Source organism: Syngnathus scovelli, chromosome 10, assembly GCF_024217435.2.
Source record: "Syngnathus scovelli strain Florida chromosome 10, RoL_Ssco_1.2, whole genome shotgun sequence".
Taxonomy (NCBI): Eukaryota; Metazoa; Chordata; class Actinopteri; order Syngnathiformes; family Syngnathidae; genus Syngnathus; species Syngnathus scovelli.
In genome coordinates this window covers 5,846,444-5,868,661 of record NC_090856.1, presented here as the reverse complement: position 1 = coordinate 5,868,661, position 22,218 = coordinate 5,846,444, and the positions used below count along the sequence as shown (strand labels likewise).

The window sequence follows — 22,218 nt, the reverse complement described above, 5'->3', positions numbered from 1 at the left end:
CTTACAAACAATTATTACTTCTCTTCTGTCTTTTGACAATTTTTCAAGAAGTTTCAAAGACAACATTATAACACGTCTGATCAAATTTCATTGACCTACATCATGTGTTCCCTGGTTGATGACTTATTTGTTCCAAAGCAGAAAGGCCAGCAGGCACGCTAGTCTCATCCGAGAGGACATGAACGTCCGTCTCACAATGAAGCACAACAGTTAACCGAAACAAACCGTTTTGTTCCGCTTCGGCTGCTTTAATTGAAAATAAATTGATGCAGAAATTTTATGGAGCCTTTGTGTCTTCTTCTGGTATGTTATTTGGAAATTCCCGGGCATTTAGTTAAGTCTCGTTTTTAAACGTGCCCGTAGTGTTTGCTCATTATGCCGTCTGATTATCATGTGATGGATCTTAAAAAGAGAAAAGGATCCACAACTTTTTTTTGCAATCAGGGTTTCTGCTGAGTTGAAGTTTGGCTCTAAACTGAACACTAAACAGTGTTTCAATGTGTGACATTTTCATTTATCTGTGACCGCTTGCATAGCCAATAGATCAGCCGCTCGGACCACGACTCCAGCACAGGTTCAAAGGCTATTATCGCAAAACGGATAAACAAAGGGATTCGGGCAACCTCTTACCAAATAAAACAGAAAATTACCGTTAATCTAAACTTGTGTTCCGTACTGTCCTTCGGGCTGCTGGACTTGTCAACACAAAGCTACTGAGGCAAGACAAGAGAGGAAGGACATTTCTTTTAAATGGCTGACATTATATTATTTCTGCTGCCTTCGGAGGTTTAATACAATTCCAAAGCACTTTCTCCAATATAAATACATTTCAGGGTCCATTTGGGTGCGGTAAAGATAATGGACAACTTCCTGGAGACAATAAAAAGATGTCTCTGTTTGAAGGATGGCTGAATTCCATGTCAGCCTTTTCTGGCTTGGTGTCACATAGAAAGTAAATATCACATCACTTGTGTTTTTATTTCTATGAAAGAAAATCGATTTAGTAAACGCAATAGATGCGTGCACATTACGTACTTTGAAAAGTACATATCTATAAACAAGTGAAAAGATTTGACGGTTTTCGCATCATTACGAGTAGTTCAAGCACTTGATGTAAATTAAACCCAAAACGATGCTTTTTCAAGTGGCACACACATTAGAAAAAGGAAAAGAATGGCAAGTGAAGTGCAGACCTTGGCCAAGGCCAAACAATTCTAATTTAGAGTAGTCGCAAATATAATTCACCTCCTGCAGTTGTTTGGATATGATCTTTGAGATTTGGGCACTGTTATTTAAAAAATTGTAAACAGCAAAGAATTCCAATGAATTTAATAATAAAGCTATTTTTCAGTTTTAGCAAAATAAGAGTAATCAAACTGTGGATCGACCCTAAAATGTAAAAATGCTTTCTTTGGATTTGGAGACATAATGGCAACACAACCTAACTAATATATTACTTTTTTTCACAGTTTAATTGCACTTTCTTCTTTTTTACTGTGAACAAAGAGCAAACCTGTCCAAAATAAGTATTTGGACTATAAAGTCGTTTTTCTCTTCCAATGTTGTGGTGCAATCAAAATGGATTACGACAATCAAGCAAGGCAATTAAAAGGAAAGGCATCTGCCGTTCTAAATATTTAGAGTTCATTTAGTTTCTTAAAAAGTCTTTTAAGTGTACTTTAAAAGTAGGAGACCAACTTGTGCTTGGGTACCACACAGCTTTCATACTAAGGAAGTGATCGATTGCTATGGGTTGGTACAAAAGACGATTTGAAACGGCATTTACAGCAACAATCACAATATTAGCACGGGACAACAACAAGAATGCTAACATTTTTTGGGGCTATAATCAATAGGGCCAGTTGAGCCATAAAAAGAGAGTGTGGGAGTCAGGATAGAAGCCAGACATCATGTCCTAGCTATTAACTCCACACTGCCAGGCTCATCTATCTTAATTGGTCATCCATTAGCCTGCATTAAAGGGAGACACGGGATAATAGCAGTAATGACGCCGATGATGGAATTAGACTGCGGCAACACACGTCATCGTTGCCGCGTCGCTTTTGGAATCACAAAGAGTTCCACCGGACGGCCGCACGGACAGATGGACGTCGGGATTAAATAAATGACTCCGAGCCCCGTTGTGTGCGTAGGAAGTCGATGAAAACAAATAGAGGTCATGCAAATTTGGGTGGGGGGAAAAAGTGGGCTAGCGCTCGGGAGGGGGGGGTCCGTAAATGAATTGAACAGCGTGCAGACGACCAATTCAGACGCGGCACCTGTGCCAATCTGCAGCTCGGCAGGATGGACAGATGCGGGTCCAGGTGCACGCGTGATGACGATTGGCGGCGCCGCGTCGAGACCTGAGCAGCTGAATACAAACACAAGTGACACGATGGGTGGGGGTGGGTTGACGCAATCAACCCGGTCACCATTTTCAAAGCACAGAGACAGTACCCCATATTATTTGACAGAATTTTGATTTTTCTTAGGCATCACCATTCCTCGATCAATAACCATTGTTTACACAGTGGGAGAACGCCATTTTCCTATTTTTGCTGGAGGCATTCCTCTTCTTATTATGCCTCATAATTAGATCCGCAGGAATTTCTAATCAAGCGTGACGGCAGCATTCGCCAATTTAAAAGGTGATAGCCCATGAAATGAACAGCCTAGTGTCATAGAATCAGCAAGGTATGCCGGAGGGGCCCGAAAAAGAGACGACGACCGAGCCGGAGAGAACGAGGGGGGCATACAATGATACGCGCGTGCCTCGCTGTAAATAAATGCCCCATTAACTATTTAGAAGGGTATCAACACCGGCCGTGCCATGCAGCGATCTGTCCGGGAGACATTGATCTTCATAAGGAACATGAAAACCGACCAAAGAAATACTCATCATATTTCAGAGCCAGTCAATTTGGTTCATTAAGGCCGCTCAAGCTCCTGCTGCGGCCTCGTATCGATCTCCTCGCTGTCAGTGCGGTGTTATTTTCTGCTAAGTAGATTTTGGACTTGCAAAATTGCAATTTATAAAGTGCGCAGTCAAAGGCGGTCAAGCAATATATGAGCAAACATACAATGGAACCTTCCAAGTCGAAGACGTCTAAAGTCATTCATCATTTTTCAGAAAAGAATTAATAAAGTAACTTTGCATTCTGAGCGGAAGAGTTCAATGAAAGTTGGGTTGAATAGTTTTAATAATTTAGAATTTTACTGTTGTTGACTCCTTTTAACACGTCCGTGACCCGAATTAGTAAACTGTAAACAATGGAGATTCAAAACAATGAAGATTCAAAAGACTCATTGCACATTCTTTTTTAAGTCAACCCTAAATTTTTCTTTGTACAAATATGTTGCGCGCAGCCCAACTAGTCAAAACACCGTGTTGTGATTAATGTTTGTTTGGTGGAATGTGAATTAAGCAGGCAAAATCCACACGTTTCTAATCATCTCAGGGGGCGGCCATTTTGCCACTTGCTGTTGACTGAAAATGACACAACAGTTTCCAGGTGTCAGAGCTGACTTGTTTTCTGACAATACAGGGGTGTCAAACTCATTTTTTTCATGGGCCGCATTGCAGTCATAGCTTCTTTCGGAGGGCCATTATGACTAAATCAAACTGGTCAAATATTTAAAAAAATATATATTAAAAGTGAAGACAATTTGCAATTCTAGTAATGACACACGAATTTGATGCCCAATTTGTCTTTGCAGGGCCACATAAAATGATGTGGCGGGCCGTATCTGGCCCCCGGGCCTTGAGTTTGACACCTGTGATATATATGTATATATGATTTTTTTTAAAGGTTTCTCATGCCTCTATCTGCTCTGATCTCCATTTATCTGGCAGGCAGGTGAGCCTCAGCGCATGATGGCGAGTGGCTAAGGTTTAGTCTGGAAGAATACAGCTCACCATAATGGCATCCCACATCTTTGTCTTTTTGCCTCTCTTAGCCTTTCCTCCAGGGCTGCTGTCAGACAGAGAACTTTTATTGCCGCTCTAACTGACAGCAGGGAGCCGCTGGGATTGGCTGAGCAACCAGTGGCCGCCCGTCATGCGGCCCCGGCTCACAGGTGCGCGGCATCTGACAGATAATGGCAGCTAAAACCCGGGCCGACCCAATGTTCGCTCCTTGTTTTGGCTGATGGGGACTGCATGGCACGGCGGCGAATGCCAAGTATAAAGAGGACATGTTGAGGGAGAATGCTGTGAAAACGAGTGTGATTTACTTAACATGCGACCACACAGACACTCAAATTGCTCCATCTGTCTCGTGAAGGGTGGTCAAGGTCACTCAGATCAGTAATCCTGCTTGCTATTGAGCTCACAAATATTTCTCTACAGCAGGGGTGTCGTCAAACTTTTTTTTTCACGGGCCGCATTGTAGTCATAGCTTCTTTCAGAGGGCCATTATGACTGTCAACCCAAATAAATGTATGAGCACCTAATATTATATACAGTAAAAGCTACAAAACAAACTGACAAATAACTCGTTTTCAAATCAGACAAGAAAAACTGGTCAAATATTTAAAGATAAAATATTATAAAAAGTGAACAATTTGCAATTCTAGTAATGACACATGAATTTAATGCACAATTTGTCTTTGCAGGCCACATAAAATGATGTGGCGGGCCGTATCTGGCTCCCGGGCCTTGAGTTTGACACCTGTGCTCTACAGCAATGACTCACAGTCTGATATGAAGCTAATGTTTACTGTGTCAAAAAAAAAACATTATTTTGAAATGGTAACATTTTCTTATGCAGAAGCTGAGCTGCGATATAAACACTTAATTTGTAATCCATCTTCCAGTCAAGTTGCAAAATATCTCAAGCATTACTTGCCTAGTAGTAAAAGAGAAAAGGTTAATGGAAGCGGAATGTAGCTTAATGCATTACTTAGAAAAAAAATCATGCGGTTGGAAATCATATCTAAAATGCGCAATGAAGGTAAAGCATTTTTAAAAGGTGAAGACGAGACTCGATATTATCGAAATGAAATTTAACACTTAAAAGAAAACCCGAACTGAGGGTGACTCGCGTGTGACCATTTCTTTCCCGACCTACTAGAAAGCGGCGTTAAGCGTCATTAGCAGTCACTGTCCTGTAATAACCTTTCTAGATGCTTCCACCGTCTCCATTAGAGGTCAGTACAAAGTCACACACAGGACAGCTGAGTGGCGTTTTCCCCCGGATTTAACGGAATGCTCCTGCACCTGACCCCTCGGAGAAAACAGGGCAATTAAATGTGGAATTTCCCTATGGAAATTAATAATTCATCATTTTTTTATTTATATATACAGTCGAGTACTTTACCATACACAGCCACCGGCACACATAAGTGAGCGTCAAACTATGACAACGACCTTGACCGGTGGTGGTGCGTATCTGCTGGCAAGGTGAGGTGGTCTGCGCTGCATTTGTGACATTGAACATTCCTCCGAGACTTAAGCTGAATGGCAGGTATGTTGGATTAACATTTTATTTAGCCTTGACATTAGTAAGAATGGAAATTTCAGGCCCAGATATTCGAGAAGTGACGATATCATGGCTGTTTGAAAAAGGGATGGAGTCACACAGACAGACAGACACACACACGCACAGAGTCCGAGAACTCAATCCAGCAGCCATAACAGGGAGACAGAGTGGCATCAACCCCTATTATCTAGTCCCTATACGCTATGAACACAAAAGGCTCGGCGGAACAAAAATCCAATCAGTGCTCTGTGGGAGGATTTGCTCCACAGCAGTGCTCGGCAACACTGGTGGCTCCACTGGTGACAAAGAAATCATCTCGAAGCCTCCAGCCTGTTCACAGCCTATTTAGCGACTTGGTCACATACCTTCTTGGCCACTAACTCTCTTGCTTTCCTTTTCCCCTGCACGAAGCAACAAGAAGCACGCGTGTGTACGCGGCGTGAAATTAGCATGCTCAAGACATTTGGGCGTGGAATTGTTTGATGACAAATATTTTCAAAATGGAAGCCACGGGCCCGGATTGAAAAAATGGGCCCTCGCATGGGTCGCCGTCGCGTCGCTACATTAGCATCCCTGGTTGCCCCGTTCATTAGCATGCCGCTGCTTATTTAGCCACGCTGCGGAGAAGCATTCAATAAAACAAACTGCTCAATATGAAGAAGCAAGTGCTCCCTCCCTCCCTCCATTCTCTCCTTTATGTGCTTTTTACACTGCAACAAAATGGAAGTGAGGCATCACATAGAGCGGGGAGAGAAAATATGCAAATTCACACCGACAGGAAACATAATTAGGCCAATAATAGCAAGCTTTTTCGCAACTGATCATTTAGACAAAAGCATGTTTTCTAAAATACACTATCTTTGTTTTTTTTCTTTAGTGTTACTCGTGCCCTCCCTCTTTTCAGGTGCCTCCGTGGAAACAAATCTCTGCAGCTTGAAAGCAAAGTCGTTCAAGCGGAAATTCAGACCCCCTCCCCTCTCGCCCCTCCCTCCAAGATTTCTATCAGCTCAGGTCTCCATGTACACCAGGCAGGAGATTGTGCGAAGTGTGTCCGAGCTGTTTTTACACTTTCACTGCAGTCTTTTTGCTGTGTTGCTGCCACTTTTATTGTTTCTAATTAAAGGAGGACAACACCAGAGAAACAAACAAACTCAAGAAGACTCCACTTCAAACTCTTGTTTGAATTCTAAAAAGGGGACCAGGATGCTCATTATGGTCACTTCACAGAAATACTTGCAAAGCGATAAGTCTTTGACGCTACGCATCTTACGGTAAGAATAAATGAAGAGGGTTAAAGCCAGACAACAGAAAAGTGTTTTCTTCAAAGTTGGACAGTAATGGCGCTGGCACAAAAAAAAGCAATAAATAATAATCTGTCTGTACTTGAAGGCTTGAGAGGGACGGAGGGAGGCGTCGACCAAAGTATGACAGAATTCAATGAGCACAATTTGCTAAATGCACCACATGGCGTGACAACAGAGACATCAAAACATTACTTGGACGTTTTGATGGCACCTTCACTACTTTTGTTTTTCTTTGTTATTCCTTTGTAGATGGTTAAAATACAACCACCCGAAGCAATTTGAGGTTTTGTATCTCGCTATCTTTTTTTTTTTTTTTAGATTCAAATAATAATTTGTGAGTAAATGAAACTTTTCAGTCGTTTTGGTTTTATAATTAATATAAGTTACAATCCGACTTGTTTTGTAGCATCTCGTGAACGCCGTCGGAGCTGTCGTGACCCACTTTGAAGTTACAATTTGTCACCCGATGCTGTTTCCATGGTAACAATACGGCTAAAGTGATTGTGTTTCCGATCGTGTGGCAAATGTGAGATCCGCGTCCCACTGTATTGTTCTCATTCCCGCTGTTACACAAAAGTAATGTGAAAAATCCAGACGGCGCCGTTGAATTTCAGCAGTCGGCTGGTTGCGAGCGTGACCTAAGCGTAATAAGGTCTGCCTGGAGAAACAAAGCGAGGAACAAAAAGCATATCTGCGGGCAGAAAGCTCTAATGAACAAGGTTCAAATGAGCGCCGCTCTCAATAGCCTGTGAAAATTGTTTCAATATTATTTTTTTTATGTACAGTTGTTATTCCACTGTTGATAGTTAATCACCAAATGTATACACCATATAGGATTGTTACTGCCAATAGAATATTTTTGGCCTCTTGTCAAACATTTAGTTTTTGCAGTTTCATCACTGTTTAAGATTATCAAAAAAAAATTAGATAACCTAATGTTTCTAACAACACAATAAAAAAACAGGAAAAATAGCACAAAAACTTTGGGAGAATATTCTATAGACTGATAAGGCAAAACTTTTTGGAAGGCGTGTGCCTTGGTAGATCTGGCGTGAATATAATACAGTCAATTTCAAAACAATAACTTTATACCAACCGTTAAAAACGGTGGTAGTCGTGTGATGCTCCGGGGCTGCTTTGCTTCTTCAGGGCCTGGACGACATGCAGGCTACTAATTCACACAGGCTTATAATCACTTTTTTATGTTTAATTGGGTGATCTTTTTCTGATCATTATATCTGTTTGATGAGCTTGAACATGGGGAAACGATGCAAGAATAAGAAGAGTTTAACGTGGCAATGTTCCTAATGCTTTTTTTCCCCATACAGCACTGGCAGCCGTTCACTTTCAGTCAGTGTAGATACTGTATCAATTTATGCATGATTTTTTTCCATTTACATCTGCATATATAGCATGTAATATTCATATCCATTTTCCACATAAAATGCGTCTCTGCAAATATTTATACTTTGATTTGTGTTTTAATATCCTTCTTCTTGTGTGCTGCTACTGTGTACTTTACGGTTGTAAAAAAAAAAACAAAAAAAAAAAACATGATAGTCCCCTATTGCTGGCCCGAAAAATGCTTCCATTCCTTTGAGAGCAAAATAGAAAAGCAAAACATTTAAGTAATCCCCGTCATTGCATTGGATGCTCACATGCTGCATTCACGTGCCAGCGTCCTCTCAAACCTGCCCGGATTTCATGAATATGATTGACCTTTTTTTTCTCTGCCGTAATGCTGAGAGCGCATAAAAGGCGAAAGGAGAGACTAAAGAGCGGCGAGCCGAGTTGATTTACAACAACACATTATTGCGCGCCAACTGCACATATGGAAAAGGACAATCTAATCGATGGGCCAAAAGAATGACAATGGCCTCTCAAATCAATGTCCGCACCCCATTTTCTCACTGCGAGAAGACAAAGCGTTCAGGTGTTTTTGTTGCCGCGTGTGTGTCCAGCGGCAGTTAATTTGTGTTGCTGTTGCTGTGGTGAAAAGCATTGCCGGGACTAATCATTATTTAGTTGTGGCGGGGCTGGAAAGGTCAGTGGTCTGAAATGTCAGGCTGTGTTCAACAGAAGCCAGATGCAGCCGCGTGCCGCTCAAGTGTCCAATTAAGGAGGGTCGAGAGAGGTTTGAGTGGGTCTCTGTGTGGGTGGCGCCCGGATGAGTGTGGGAAATAACACTGAGAAGGTAGACGGTGGAGATATGACGTGCTACGTTCACAAAGGCCTGTATGTTTGGAGATTGTCAATTAGGTGCCAGACTGTTTACTGGCTAGTCAAATGAACACAATGGAGAACACATGTTAGCCACGGCGGTAATAAAGTTTGTTAGCCCCCGGTGATCCCTCCTGCTGTCGACTCGACGCTACAGTAGGAAGATGAGAAAGAGTGGGCTGATGATGGGTAAGACCACATGAGGGGAAGACATAAATATACTACCATGAAATCACGTGGCCTTGTGAATGGCTGGGAAATGGATGGATGGATGGATTTGGGTGAAGGGATAGATGGATGGACGGAAAGATGGATGGGTGGATGGATTTGGGTGGGGGATGGATTGGTGGATGGATTTGGGTGAAGGGATGGATGGATGGGTGGAGAGATGGATGGTGTGTGGATGATGGAATGGATGGATGGATGGATGGATGGATGGATGGATGGATGGATGGATGGATGGATGGATGGACGGACGGACGGACAGGTGCGGACAGGATACATGATGCTGAAAATGCTCAAATTTGCTATGAAACTTCAAAATCATGTCATATCACAAAGGAATAAGGGAATCGGGCTAAGTGAGATGATGTTTCTAACAGCCACAACACAACCCACCCAGAAAAGCAAATGTTTCAATTATTAATTCATGAAATGGATTTACAATATGGATGAAAATCTACCAAACCGGGCTGCGAAAAAGGGTAAACAATTGGCGCTCAAGTATTGACTGTGTCATTGTTAGTGTTGTTTGAAAACACACTTTGTTGCTTTCAAACTTCTTATCAGGTAATGGTAACTATTTCGCCTCACTCAATTCTAATCTGCAGTAGCAATAGATTAGCCAGTAGAAAAGAAAAGGCTCGGCCATCGATGCCAAGCAAATTGTGTAGTGGAGGTCAAATCGGACTTCGGAATTCGAATGACTGGCGCTTCTTCCATCATCTTCCAACTTAGTTCAACTACGAGTGACTAATTTCTGCTTAATCTTTCTGAGAAAGGAGAAACTAAATCCTTCAATTTAAATTCAGCAGCTTGGCACCTTTGTTGAACAGATATTCATTCTTTCACCCTACCACAAAGCCACCCATAAATTTCCATGTTAAGACACAAACTGACAACTCAGATGTTAAAAAAAAGTGTAATCCAACACAAAGTCTTTTTTTTTCTTCTCACTTAGCCATAAAAGGTGTTTGAGTACTTTTAAGCTTTCCCTCATGTTGTTCTTTCATTCCTTCCCACCTCATGTCTCACTGTGGCCGCCCTCTGTCGAGCCGTGAAGACCAGCCAACGCTGGCATCGGTGCCGTCTGTAAGAACAGCTGCAACGTAAACCCCCGAAATTAACCTGCGCCGCAAGAGCTTCACGTGTGCGTGATTCTAATCAAAGCACATTAGATCTCACAGATACTTTGGACATATGGGTCTCTCTATATCCCTTTGCTATCCCCATCTGGTTCTCCGCTCTGAGTTTGCAAACTTCTACTCACGCTACTCTCCACATCGGTGCTTCTCTCACAACTGGAGAGCAATGGAGGGGCTTTGTGTTGTGTTTTCACGTTGAATCAACAGAAAAACATGTGCTAGTTATGCCAAGGTATCGAATGTATAAAATCACCACACTGAATTTAAAAAAAAAAAAAAAATTGTGGGAGGGGGCAAGTAGTTTCACATAATAGATATATATTTTTAAATAAATGTATGTTTACTTAAAACATATATCTAGATCCAGATGATTTTGTTTTATCCAACTTTGTGACCAAAAAAATATTTTTTGGGAGTGTGTATGAGGCAAGAACTCGTTAAAATGTGAAAATGGCAAAGACTTACCACAATTGGTGATGGTTAACAGGTCCAGCTGTCGTTGTTGCTGAAAGGAAGCAAAAACCTCCGTTAACTCATCACTTGATCACAAATCATCAAAATCAAGAAACAACATTTCTATGAGATGGTCTGGGAAAAATATTTGGTTTTTATATTTGGAGTATATGAGGAAGCATGCTAAAGTTGAAAGTAGTCTAGCTAACTTTATTTAGTGTGTGTCAGATAAGTGGTTTAAAAGAGAAGATGGAAGGGGGCACATGAAGATACACACACACACACTGGCCTTGCACGCACACACACACACTTGACGAGTGAGCACTGCAGTAATCAACACCTCAACCCTCTTGAACCAACAGTCCCTCAGGAAAGAAGATATCCAAGAAACTGTGTGTGTGTGTGTGTGTCACACTAGCTAGGTCACGGTCAAAGCTACACATCATTTACATCCAAGCACATTAACCAGTTGCTCGGAGGGAAAAGCAAAGAGACACTTATGGAATACTCGGAGTCCTTCTCGCCTCACATGCACGCCTCAAGTGGAACATGCTGATGGCTGACTAAACATTCATTTAGTATCTAGTGGAGGCTCTTACAAAGAGAGACTTATGGCGTGTAATATGGGAAAGAAGTGGCACACGATTCCAAAAGTAGGTTCATTGACTTTGCCGAATGCTGCTATCTCATTCTTGCATGCAGTGGCATTAAAAATGAGCTTCTTTCACTAAATACATTTAAAATCCAACTGGAAATAAAGTCATGTTTTATTTATTTATAACACATGGGGGTAAAAAAATGACTCTTGGCATGTGATGTGCGGAGCCACATGGAAGCTGGCTGGGTGACCAAGCAAGCAGCAGAGGTCACTGTGACAACATGAGACACACAACAAGCTGGCGTGTGAGCGGAGATCACGCTCTGTCCGCACTCCTTTCAGTCTTGCACACACACACGCACGAGTGCTAGCTTGAACAATTGAAATGATTGCCTTTTAAAAAAAATTCATTTTGAAAATAAACAATGAACCAAACAAGATTTTTAAAAAGACTGGGAGATAGTGATACACATACAAATGAAACAAATGTAAAAAGAAACACACACACTTTTCCATTTACTGACTCTCATTCTTTTCCTAAAACACAATTTTAAGTGGTCAGGCGGCTAATTTGCCCAGGCAGGGCACGCAGGTCATCACTAAGTCCCAAAGGTCACGACAGGAACTACTTGCTTTAAAATTCAAACTCGTGAGAAGTTGATACTCATTTTCGTTCTTTAGCACTCTCTGGTGGATGTAAATAAAATTGCATGCAAGATGATAAAATTAAGTAGACTGTATTTTTGAATTTAACATACTCTACAAAACTAAATGAAGATATATTAAGCACAATTAACTCACTTCAGTATTTTAAGGCGTCCGTGTTCTAAAGCTGTAATAAAAACATGGATTTATTTTCCCAATCAAGCCTAGGGCAGCGCTTCTATTCTTGGATGTTTATTAATGCGGCGCCTGATAAAGTTCGATCCGTGGCTCCATAAGTGGAAAGACGCAATTTTGCAAGAGAGTTAAAACCAATGAAAATTGATGTTCTGACTAAAAGACAAACTGCTTGGTTTCTCTACGAATGCTGCCATCACATTCTCCACTTGCATCTATAATCACTGTTCCATATAAATTGGAATTTTTGTTTTGTTAAATAAATAGTTTTCTGATATGACTCGGACAACCCAATGGTTTTCTAGAATAAGAACAATTAATCAGATCAGTCATGTTAATTTGTCTCCGAAGCCTTTCAAATGCAATGGAATATAATTTGTAAATAAAAAAAAAACATGATTGTACTTCAAATATTCAAACTCAATCAACCCAAAAAGCAATCCGTCAACTTTTCCTCCAAAAACAACTTTTTATATTTGCTGATGGTCATCGCAGATGAGATGAGAGACATCATTTTGTAGCTCATTTCAAATTAATTTAAAGTCAATATGGCTAAATTATACTCAGCTTCAACCCAACATGCGTTGTTTAAACGGGGATATTACAATGTGACCTTAACACCTACCAAAGGATTGTGTCGAAAGAAAATAAGGATTATTAAAGTTATGTTTATTTTTGCTATTACTTATTTTATTTATTTTAAAACAAACACACACACAATGCAGTTGTGAAAAATAAAAATATCTTAGTCATCATCCATCTTTGAGATCAATGCCTCCATTTGAACGCTGAGCAATAGTGTGTATGGTGACAACATCCCACTATATTACATGAACACACACACACACACACACACACACACGCGAGCAGCACTTTACAGCTCCCTTTTTGGCCCGTCTTAGTCATTCTCTGTCGTGTCTGTAACAAAGGGGGGTAGGAAAATGAGGTAAGGATGAGCTCATGGGCTCAACAAGCTCTCATGGTTCAACTGCCTGGCCCACTAAAGTCATCTATGAGATGATGTCAGAGGCATGAGGGCACGTAGCAAAATGCTACACTTAAGTGCACAAGCATTTGTAGGTTTTAGGATCCACCACAAGACTGAGTTTGAAGTAAAGCAATCATAAAAAATTTGAATTCTGCCGGGCAGGAATTATAGCCATTTATGCAAACTAGCTACTTCAAAAATATAATGATAGGAAATCTAAAGTTTGGTGCATTCTTAAGAGAAAAGACAGCATGGGCAAATTCAACAATATCAAAAAGTGCTGGAAGAACAAGCAAAAAAAAAAATATAATAAATAAAATACTTTTTTGGCTCATTTGTGCAAGAAAGTAGCTAGCCGAAATGTCATCTAAATCAGTGTCGATGCTGAGAGGATAGAGTGGACGGGAGGATGGGGGGGGGCGGAGCTTGGGCTCACTGTTGCGTGACCAAGAAGCCCTCGGTTAAAAATACAACAAACCAAATGAAAGATTTATTTCTTGTGAGAGCCGAGAGCCGCGTTTTCTCCCACGGAAGCAGAGGCTACCTATGGCCACCTGCATGAGGGCCTGGCCGACCTCTCTTCAGCTCCTTTTAAAAGCGACATAGATAATACATATCGCTTATGCTAGCTTAGCGCCCGAATATCGATGAAGGCGATATTCACAGTGACTCACACTAAAGCGTGATTCATTTCCATCATGAATTCATTCCACATTTATGAAGACCAATTAGAAAAAGCAGGTGAGATGGCCGTGAGAAGGCCTTCCTCCAGCTGTCCGTCACCCCGTGGGGTCGAGGCTTTACGACCGCGTCGCCCCCACTTGTCTCTTTTCTAATACTCAGACTTTGAAGGCAATAACTGGTGCACCTGGCTGATTATGGCCTATAGCGGAGCGTTGTCAAGCAGATTAGAACAAAATGTCCCCCAGGTGCCACGCTTTACAGCTCGGGCGGCCTCGGAGTTGGCCTCGCTAATACGCTTGGTGTTATCAATATCCCACCGACAAACTGGAGTTGACAGTTGACTTGAGAACATTCCACTGAGATTGCAAAATCCAGAATTCTACCTACTGTATGTTGATCAAATTATTTTGTTAGCGGGTCTAAAAGTGCTAATAAATGTTTCAAATGGACGCTTGCTTCTTTATCAGGAGACGAAGCAGCCATGGGGAAAGATAAAGGCTTAATATTAGGAGAGCAATGGCGATGATAGAAGGACAACTAAGGTCAGCCTGGAGAAAATAAGATATTCTTTGCTATCGTAAAATATCACCTGGATACAAGGTGTGCAATAATAAGAGGGCTGAGGGGAACATAAATTGAGCCATTGTGCCGCATTTGTTCCTTATGAGATAAAATGAGCTTGAGCCCTGCTGTTCGACTTCCGGCCTCGTAACGGGACTTGGCAATCGGCGACCCCGGCGGCATTGACAGCATTGTAAAAGGCGCTCGAGCTGGGTCGGAGTGAATCTCTGAGACAAGTCTGCTGCTGTGTTGTGATTTAGTTCAAATATACCAAAGAAGGGTAAACCCCAACAACTGCAGACAAAAAGCTTCCAACAGGGCTACCACAGGGATCAACCCCTTGCCCACTTTCATTTTGTCAATCCATGTTTTATTACCATTTACCTACCTACCCTGCTAAGGTGTTCCGATGTCAAGAACTCTAAAGAACTACCAATAAAAGTCCCAAAAGAAGCAAGGAAACCACGGTAAGGCCAGTAAAAGATATCACGGATCTGTCCGTCTGTGTACTCAGCGAGCTGGTCAACACTGTAGGGTAGCGCTAAGCCATGCGTAGATTTAGAGACAAGTGGAAGCATTTTCAAATCAATTCTTTTGTTTTACTGGGAGTTAGTGGGGGCATATAGATCAGAGTCTGCTGCTAGATAGCTCCAGCCAGGAGCCCTGTTATGTTGGCTAACACACCGTAGATCATCTAGAGACAGACAGAAAAAGAACTCCGGGGAAAGAAACCATTGGTCAAATAGAGGGCATGCTTACGCGATGATCCATAAATTTCAAAATGTAAAATAGTGCTGTAGGAATTCAAGGTGCTCTGTTATACAGCATGGTAAGATATTCATATATATATAACTATATATAAATATAGTGCTCAAACTGACCAACAACAAATGTTTACATCAATGGGCAAATTGCATATTTTGGGAATGTGTGAGGAAACCACGGAGAGAGAAAAAAAAAACACAACTGGGAAAATATTTACTCCAAGCCGAGAGTCAATACTGTACAGTACATAAAAGCACAAACAATACAGCTAACGTACGATCCTGCGAGGTTCCTCTTTGACCTGGCAAAGAATCAATGATGCCGTATTGATACCAAGGGTGCTATTATTGACTTAAGGACAAAGATCCAGCATTCTTGAACCCTTAACACACCATTGGACTCACACACACACTCGGAGCAAGGAGGTCTCCTTCCCATCATCATTTCCCCACTGGGTTATGAGTGACCTTTGCCTGATAGTGCAGGCGTACTGACCTGCTGTATATTTGGAAATGCTCAATCGATGACCTCTCGCTCGAAGAGGCACAAGATAGCAAAAGTGCAAAGGATCACTTAAATAGGTTATCATACAAATAGCGCATTTATTTTACCCGATTCATGTCTTTTTTTTTTTTTTTAAATATGGAGCATCAACAACAATACTGGGAAGATTCTTGTGAAATGAGGCCTCATTGATTATCGCATTCCATTTGCAATGAAAAGACGAACTAAACTACATTTGTATCGATTCAGTCCAAACTTGAATTATCCTGAAAAACACTGTAGTCTCGCTCTAACTGTGAGGTTTCTCTATTGAAATACTCTTTTAAGGTTAGAAAATCCTCAGTAGTAAAGTTTAAAAAACACCCTTGGCTTGCTACTGTTATATTTCCATCACTTCTTTTTTTTATTACAGAGTCTTCAATCATATGTGAGAGATGGAAAATTAAAGTGGGATTGGTCCATATGGGATTTGAAGCGGCGACTTGCAAAGTTTCAAAAATGTTGTACCTGTCCACAACAGTCAACTCTATTGATCGTTCTGTTATTCAGACAACGCCGTCCGAGTATCAATAGACAAGACATAAGGTTGAAAAGTTCACCCATCTCTCCTCTGGACCTAATTAGAGCTGAAGGTCAAGCGACGTGTACGTTCCTATCGGTTTATTGCCTTTATGGATTAAAGTGTGTACTTGCAAGCTGCAGAAACAGTTTGCTTCTCGTTGCCGTAGCGCCCCCTCCCATTTCAAAACACTTTTATTTTCATATTTACAATATACCCCCAAACAAATTCAAATGGGCGTTATCTTCAAGTAACCAGACGGCGAGAGACATATTAGAAAAGAAATGAAACAAAATGTTGTGTGACTAAAGCATTTTCTTTGGCATAACTTTTCCATTTAACAGAGTTTAATCAGGTATCGAAATGGAGTGCTGAATGGTTCTTTAAAGCTGAAGCGGGCTGGACTGCTGGGCGACTGGTAATTAAATGGAATAATAATTAGCTGCGTGCGGCGGGAGAGAGAGAGCGGAGAGCGAGGGCAACGAGTTTGAAGGCGCGCTGCAGAAACGCAAATGCAAACAAAAGCGCCTCGTTGAGATGAGAGCTTGTGTTAAAACAAGCGACGACGCCCTCTCCAGATGTCCACGCGTTGACCAGATGTTTGCTAACTTCTGATCACGTATTAAAATGAGCGGGGGGAATTGAGGGGTCGATATGAACGGGAGCAGACGAGGATGTGAAAATAATGACAACAAGGAAGCGAAATGTTCAAAGAGGAAATGTCTACACACATGCAAAAAAAAAATGGAAATATAACATTCGCTTCCTCTTGCAATTAAAATGATGCTTCTTTTGTTAGCAGTGGCGAATGCTAGCAATGCTAAGCAAAATTGATGACAAGTAATTACAAGAAAGCCATTCATTCCAATTTCTTAGAAGAAAACTTCATTTTGGAGAATGTAGCAAATAATGAATTGTCTTTCAGTTTTTTTGAAACAATACCGACTTCATGCCATTGGTATTCTTGTGGCTCGCACGACTCGTTATGATTGGGCCACTAAGGACCGAGCCTCACAGATGAAAGAACAGTACTTCTGGTTTATTTACTAACCAAGGCTGAAAAATATTTGACCTCCGTTACGTCTGTCTATGACTGACTCGTGAAGCATGTCAAGCAGCTAACTGTCTTGATGGCGTTACGCTAATAATAAAACCACAAGCTAGCAAAATGAAAAAAAGTATTTGAAAAAATTCTTTGCAACAGGGAAAAAAAGGCCCAGTGAGGATTCAACACAAGAGCCTGTGACCAAGAAGAAAAATAAATGTGCTTTTCACAGACAGTACTTGAAAAATAAGCCAAGCTAACTCTGCACAATACATCCATTGAGTCAATGAAGCTTTCAAAACTAATTCGTCACTGATTCATACAGTAGAATTGGATATTGGATAACTACGGTGGGCCTAAAAGGTCAAAAAGACTCAAAGTGGACATCAAGAAAATTTGATTGGCATGGACCAAAATGAACTTTAACGCCTTGTTTTTTCTGTAGTGTGAATTCTTTTTGAGCATATTTGCAAATTTGTATACGCCCTTAGCTCCAGTTATGATTAGCTCATTCAAACAATTATTATTTAATACACCAATGTCCTGAATGTTCACCGACACCACAGGGCATCACCTCGGTTCCCCGTCAACCGTGGCAAGATCTCCTCTCCTGCCATGGAGTCTGCTGTACAGTCTCCTGAGGTCAAACAAACAAGAAAACAGTAAAGTGGCGCATCTGTAATCACCTTAGCTACATCCCGACTCAGACTCAAGCTCAGGGCTTTTCATTTCCTCCGCTTTCAATTTGTTTTCACAGCAGTTTTGAGAAAATTGAATTTGTTAATTAAAGCTGCAAAATGAAATGCTGAGCATTATTGACGAGATGCTAATTGGGTTAGTGTGGAAATTAGACATAGGGGGGGCCGGGGACGTGTGGTGGGAAGGGGCTAATGAGAGGGTTGAGGTGGCGAGGGCGTTTTGGGGTTCGCTAGGACAAATCACATTACAGAAAAGCAAAAGCGACCACTTTGTGCTTCCACTGTGGCGACGTAACTGTGCGAAGAAAAGATGCAGTTCTTCGCGTACGGTATTCAAATACTTCAAGTTGCCGACCTCAACCCCGAGCAACATAATGATAATGTCGGTGAAGCAGAGGCTCCAGATGTGTACTTTGCTAGCTTAATCTATTCGGTAGCTCCTCCCTTGCTAATACATCCATCGGCGCATCGCACACAATCGAGTATTAAACCTCATTGCTTAACTATCTCATTGAGTCCAAAGAGCTTTGCTGAGCTCAGAATTGAGCTGCCTGCCTCCCTCCAGGCACGTTGGACCGATGCACTGCTAATGAGAAGGATTCGCTCATTTGGCCCTTTGAGAAGCCACATGGGTGAAGGACAGAGGTGTTGGGCTGGCGGGATGATGAGGACTGAGGAGCGACGCGGGATAAAAGGGGGGCAAAAGAAGCCCATAGACTTAGAAAAAGGCAAAGAGAATGAGAAGGCAGGGTTTTTTTGGGGAGAGCAAAGTGGACGAGGAGACAGGGTGGGGTAATAGGCTGTGGAGCAGTTGAATTAGGAGGGTGATTAAGGCACTAATTATAGAGTGGAACTTCATTGATAAGGTGTCAGACTTACTGGAATGGGCTTTAGAATGTTGTAAATTCACGTAATTTGTGATTGGGGAGTGTTTATGGTAATAAATGTCGTCCGGCAAATCCCGCTTGGCTTTACTTGCGGCAGTTTGGGTGGTCGATTTTTTCACTTCCTGTATTTACTTCTTGGATATATATATTTTTTTATTCCTGGGAGATGAGGGAGGCATAAGTGAAACATGCTAAGGTAAAATTAGCATACACACGTGTATGATTATGCTAAAATAACATCTGCCCAAGTATTATAATTTCCTTTTTGGTCAAAAGGAAGTATAAACACGACTAGCGGTAACAACAATCCTTTTTCAAGCAACACTAAGCTCCAAAAGTGTTTCTACAACATTTCCTTCCCTTATTATGCATGCTCATTAATTTGTTATTGGATAAGGTGTCAGCTGAACAAAGCATTTTCATGTTGAAGGCTAAGACGTGCATTGCTGTTAATAAAGTACAAATTAAATTTGGATGGAGAGAAAATGCAAGTCGGACAATTTAGTTGTTCAACTCTCTCGTGCCTGCTGGAAGTGATACTGTCATCTTTCCACTTGTATCCTTTTGGACTGCTTGTTAACACTTGTTGACCGTTTTTATGTGAACGTCTCTACATGCTGTTTGTCTCTTGGATTCGGAATTGATTTTGTGAGTCGCCGCACAATCTCTCCCGAGGTTACATCTTCGTCGTCCTTGAAGCACGTTGTCAAACGGACGAAACCCGCTGTAAAGCATTCCGACAAAAATTTCAATTCGGAACAGTTGTCTCCCGTAATAATCTATTCAGAGGGGGTGAACTGGAATCCTATTCATAGCCCCCCATTAGCAAACGTCCTCATCCGGGAAAGTGCATTCGGGCCACGTGAATCAACCTGAAAGGAATTGAATTGTTTGGTGCCGCTGTCTTTCATGCTGCCGGTAAATACATCTCTCTCGTTCATAACAATTTGCAGCTCTGTATTTGGCAATCAAAAAAAAAAAAAAAAAGGCTACATTTGCGGGAGATATGAGAGCTGTTCTTTTGAGAGAGCTGATTACAGCGGACGGCATCTGCGTGGAGCACACAGCTGCCCGTCTCATCAGAATACCTAATATTCCAATGGAGGGGCCCTAAGTACCTGGCAAACCCAAGCAGATAGATAACAAAGAGCCTATTAAATAACAGACAGAGTGGCGGTGGTGGGTGGGTAGGGGGGGGGGGGGGTAGATGGGAATTAGTCTTTTAGCTCATCACACACTCGGAGATGAGATAGCCCAGAGTTCTAATTAAAATTCTCATCGCCATGGAAGGTGGTAATTTTGATCTGAGGAAGAGTGGTAAGTTTAATGTGGAAAGGTCGTGCAAGACAAACTGACCCTTTCGCTCACTCTCGGAGCTCGCTCGATTCAAATCAATGCTATCTGTCCAACCTGGGAGCTGCTCCTTGCCCTTGGTTTGCCCTCAAATTCATGAGGGAGATACCTTCTTTTTACAAAACAGCCTGTGGAGATAAAATAAAGCAACACAAAGAATTGTGAACACAAGCAGATGTGCTCACATCACATTCAATGCAATCTTTTCCTCCTTATGGCCTCCTTTTCTCCTTAACTAAAATGAATCTTTGACGTCTATAGCGGTCAATGGTAGTGAATGACCTAAAAAAAAAAAATCTCAAAAACCCAGTCATGTTTTCGTAACCATAGATTTATACATTGTATAAATGTGATTTTTGTTTTGTTTTGGTGTGAATCCACATATTGTCATGGCAACAAATAATAATTCAAAAGTCCCAAACCCACCTGTGGAATCTAAGTTTTGATGAATCGAGGGCAAAAAAAGTATGTTCAGACATTTGTATCGCTGCCGAACCGTTTAATCTGTGACTTTATGCATAATCATAATCAATTTTCATCTTCTGGGTTCAGAAGAAACTTCAAAAGTGAATGAAATTAACCCTAAACTAAGACACCCCCCCTTGCAATAGTCCGCCTAAATTTTCTCAGTCGCAAAATTAAATGAAGTCTTCTTTTTTGATTGCACGCTGTGCACGTAAACAAGCTTCATTATGTAGAACAGTTTTTTTTTTTTTTTTTTAACAGATTACAATGAAAGGGGTTGTCGGAAGGAGGAAGAGAGGTCAAACTGTAATTACACGTGCTCTCTCAAATTGCTCCTTTTGTTTTGCGACTCATGTTTACCGTGGTGCTTTTATTTATCTTGCCATCTGTAATAGTCATTGCTCCTGCGCTCCCACTCTCTTGCATTACCCCCTCTTTTCTCTGTCCTTTTTTTTTCCAGCTCATTACCCCAAAACAATTATACGCTAGTCAAAAAGCCTCTCAGTGGCAGCCTGCTGCTTCTCGCCGCTGCTGGCTAAAATAAAAAAGCACTCGGTGCCGAGGCAAGACGATGGATCGCCGTGTCAAGACCAAAGTTATCATCACCTTGCTTGATTTATATTTCTGCAGTGTGCGTGTGTTTTTTTTTCTTTCTTTTTCAAATACACTTTGCAAACACACAAAGTTTTCTCACATGAGGATGTTAGCAACTGTATTTCAAAACGGTGTGTTATCGCAGAGCTCATCGAGTGTGTAAAACATGTGTCGTGGATATAAAGCAGAACGGTAAAAGACACACAGCGCTAACAATTCAAGCTGTTCGACTTGAGCATGGACAGTTTAGTCAGCCAGCCAGCCAGCCAGCCAGCCGAGAGCAGTCGGTGTCAGGAATGAGACAAGGCCATAATCCAATTCTGGATTTTACACGGCGTCATGCCTTTGCATTTGACAGCGTGATGGATGTGTATGTAAATGTGCTTTGAGGAAGGCTGTGAGCGGCAAGTTAAAGCAGACATTTAGGGCTGCCCTGTCAAAGATGAATACAAGAGAGGAAGGAGAGGAGTGGAGAGGGATGAATTCAAAACAAAGACAACTATTGATCCATGAAAGAAAGAAGATGGACACCAGAAGAGGTTCGGACAAGACGTCAGCTACCTCTTGAGCATCGTTCTGAATTCATCGCGAGGCACTTTGACAGCTTGACAAAAGGCCGACCATAAGGGGGATCGCTATCCGACATGTTTCAAAACGCAAAAGGTTACTTGGCTTTTTAAGTAGCCTTCCTATTGTCCTTCTGATCTCACTTTTCCCTACGCCGCTCTGTAATTTAATAGAGACGAAAATTCCCCTGAAGACAATACGCTGTGTGTAAAAGTGCATAACCGCCGTAGCTTCTGCAAGACGCCAACCGTGAAATTTAGCAACTGACTGAAGTGGGGAATCTGCTCAC

General features: G+C 41.6%; 1 protein-coding gene across 1 annotated transcript in view; it reads right to left on the bottom strand.

Moving 5' to 3' along the window:
- The window catches only part of agbl4 (AGBL carboxypeptidase 4), a 163,367-nt gene that overhangs the window by 43,057 nt on the left and 98,092 nt on the right, over positions 1-22,218 (bottom strand). Inside the window, exon 6 of the mRNA XM_049732133.1 lies at positions 10,834-10,873. Within this exon, the coding sequence (XP_049588090.1) occupies positions 10,834-10,873 (40 nt within the window). The remainder of the gene's footprint in view (positions 1-10,833; positions 10,874-22,218) is intronic.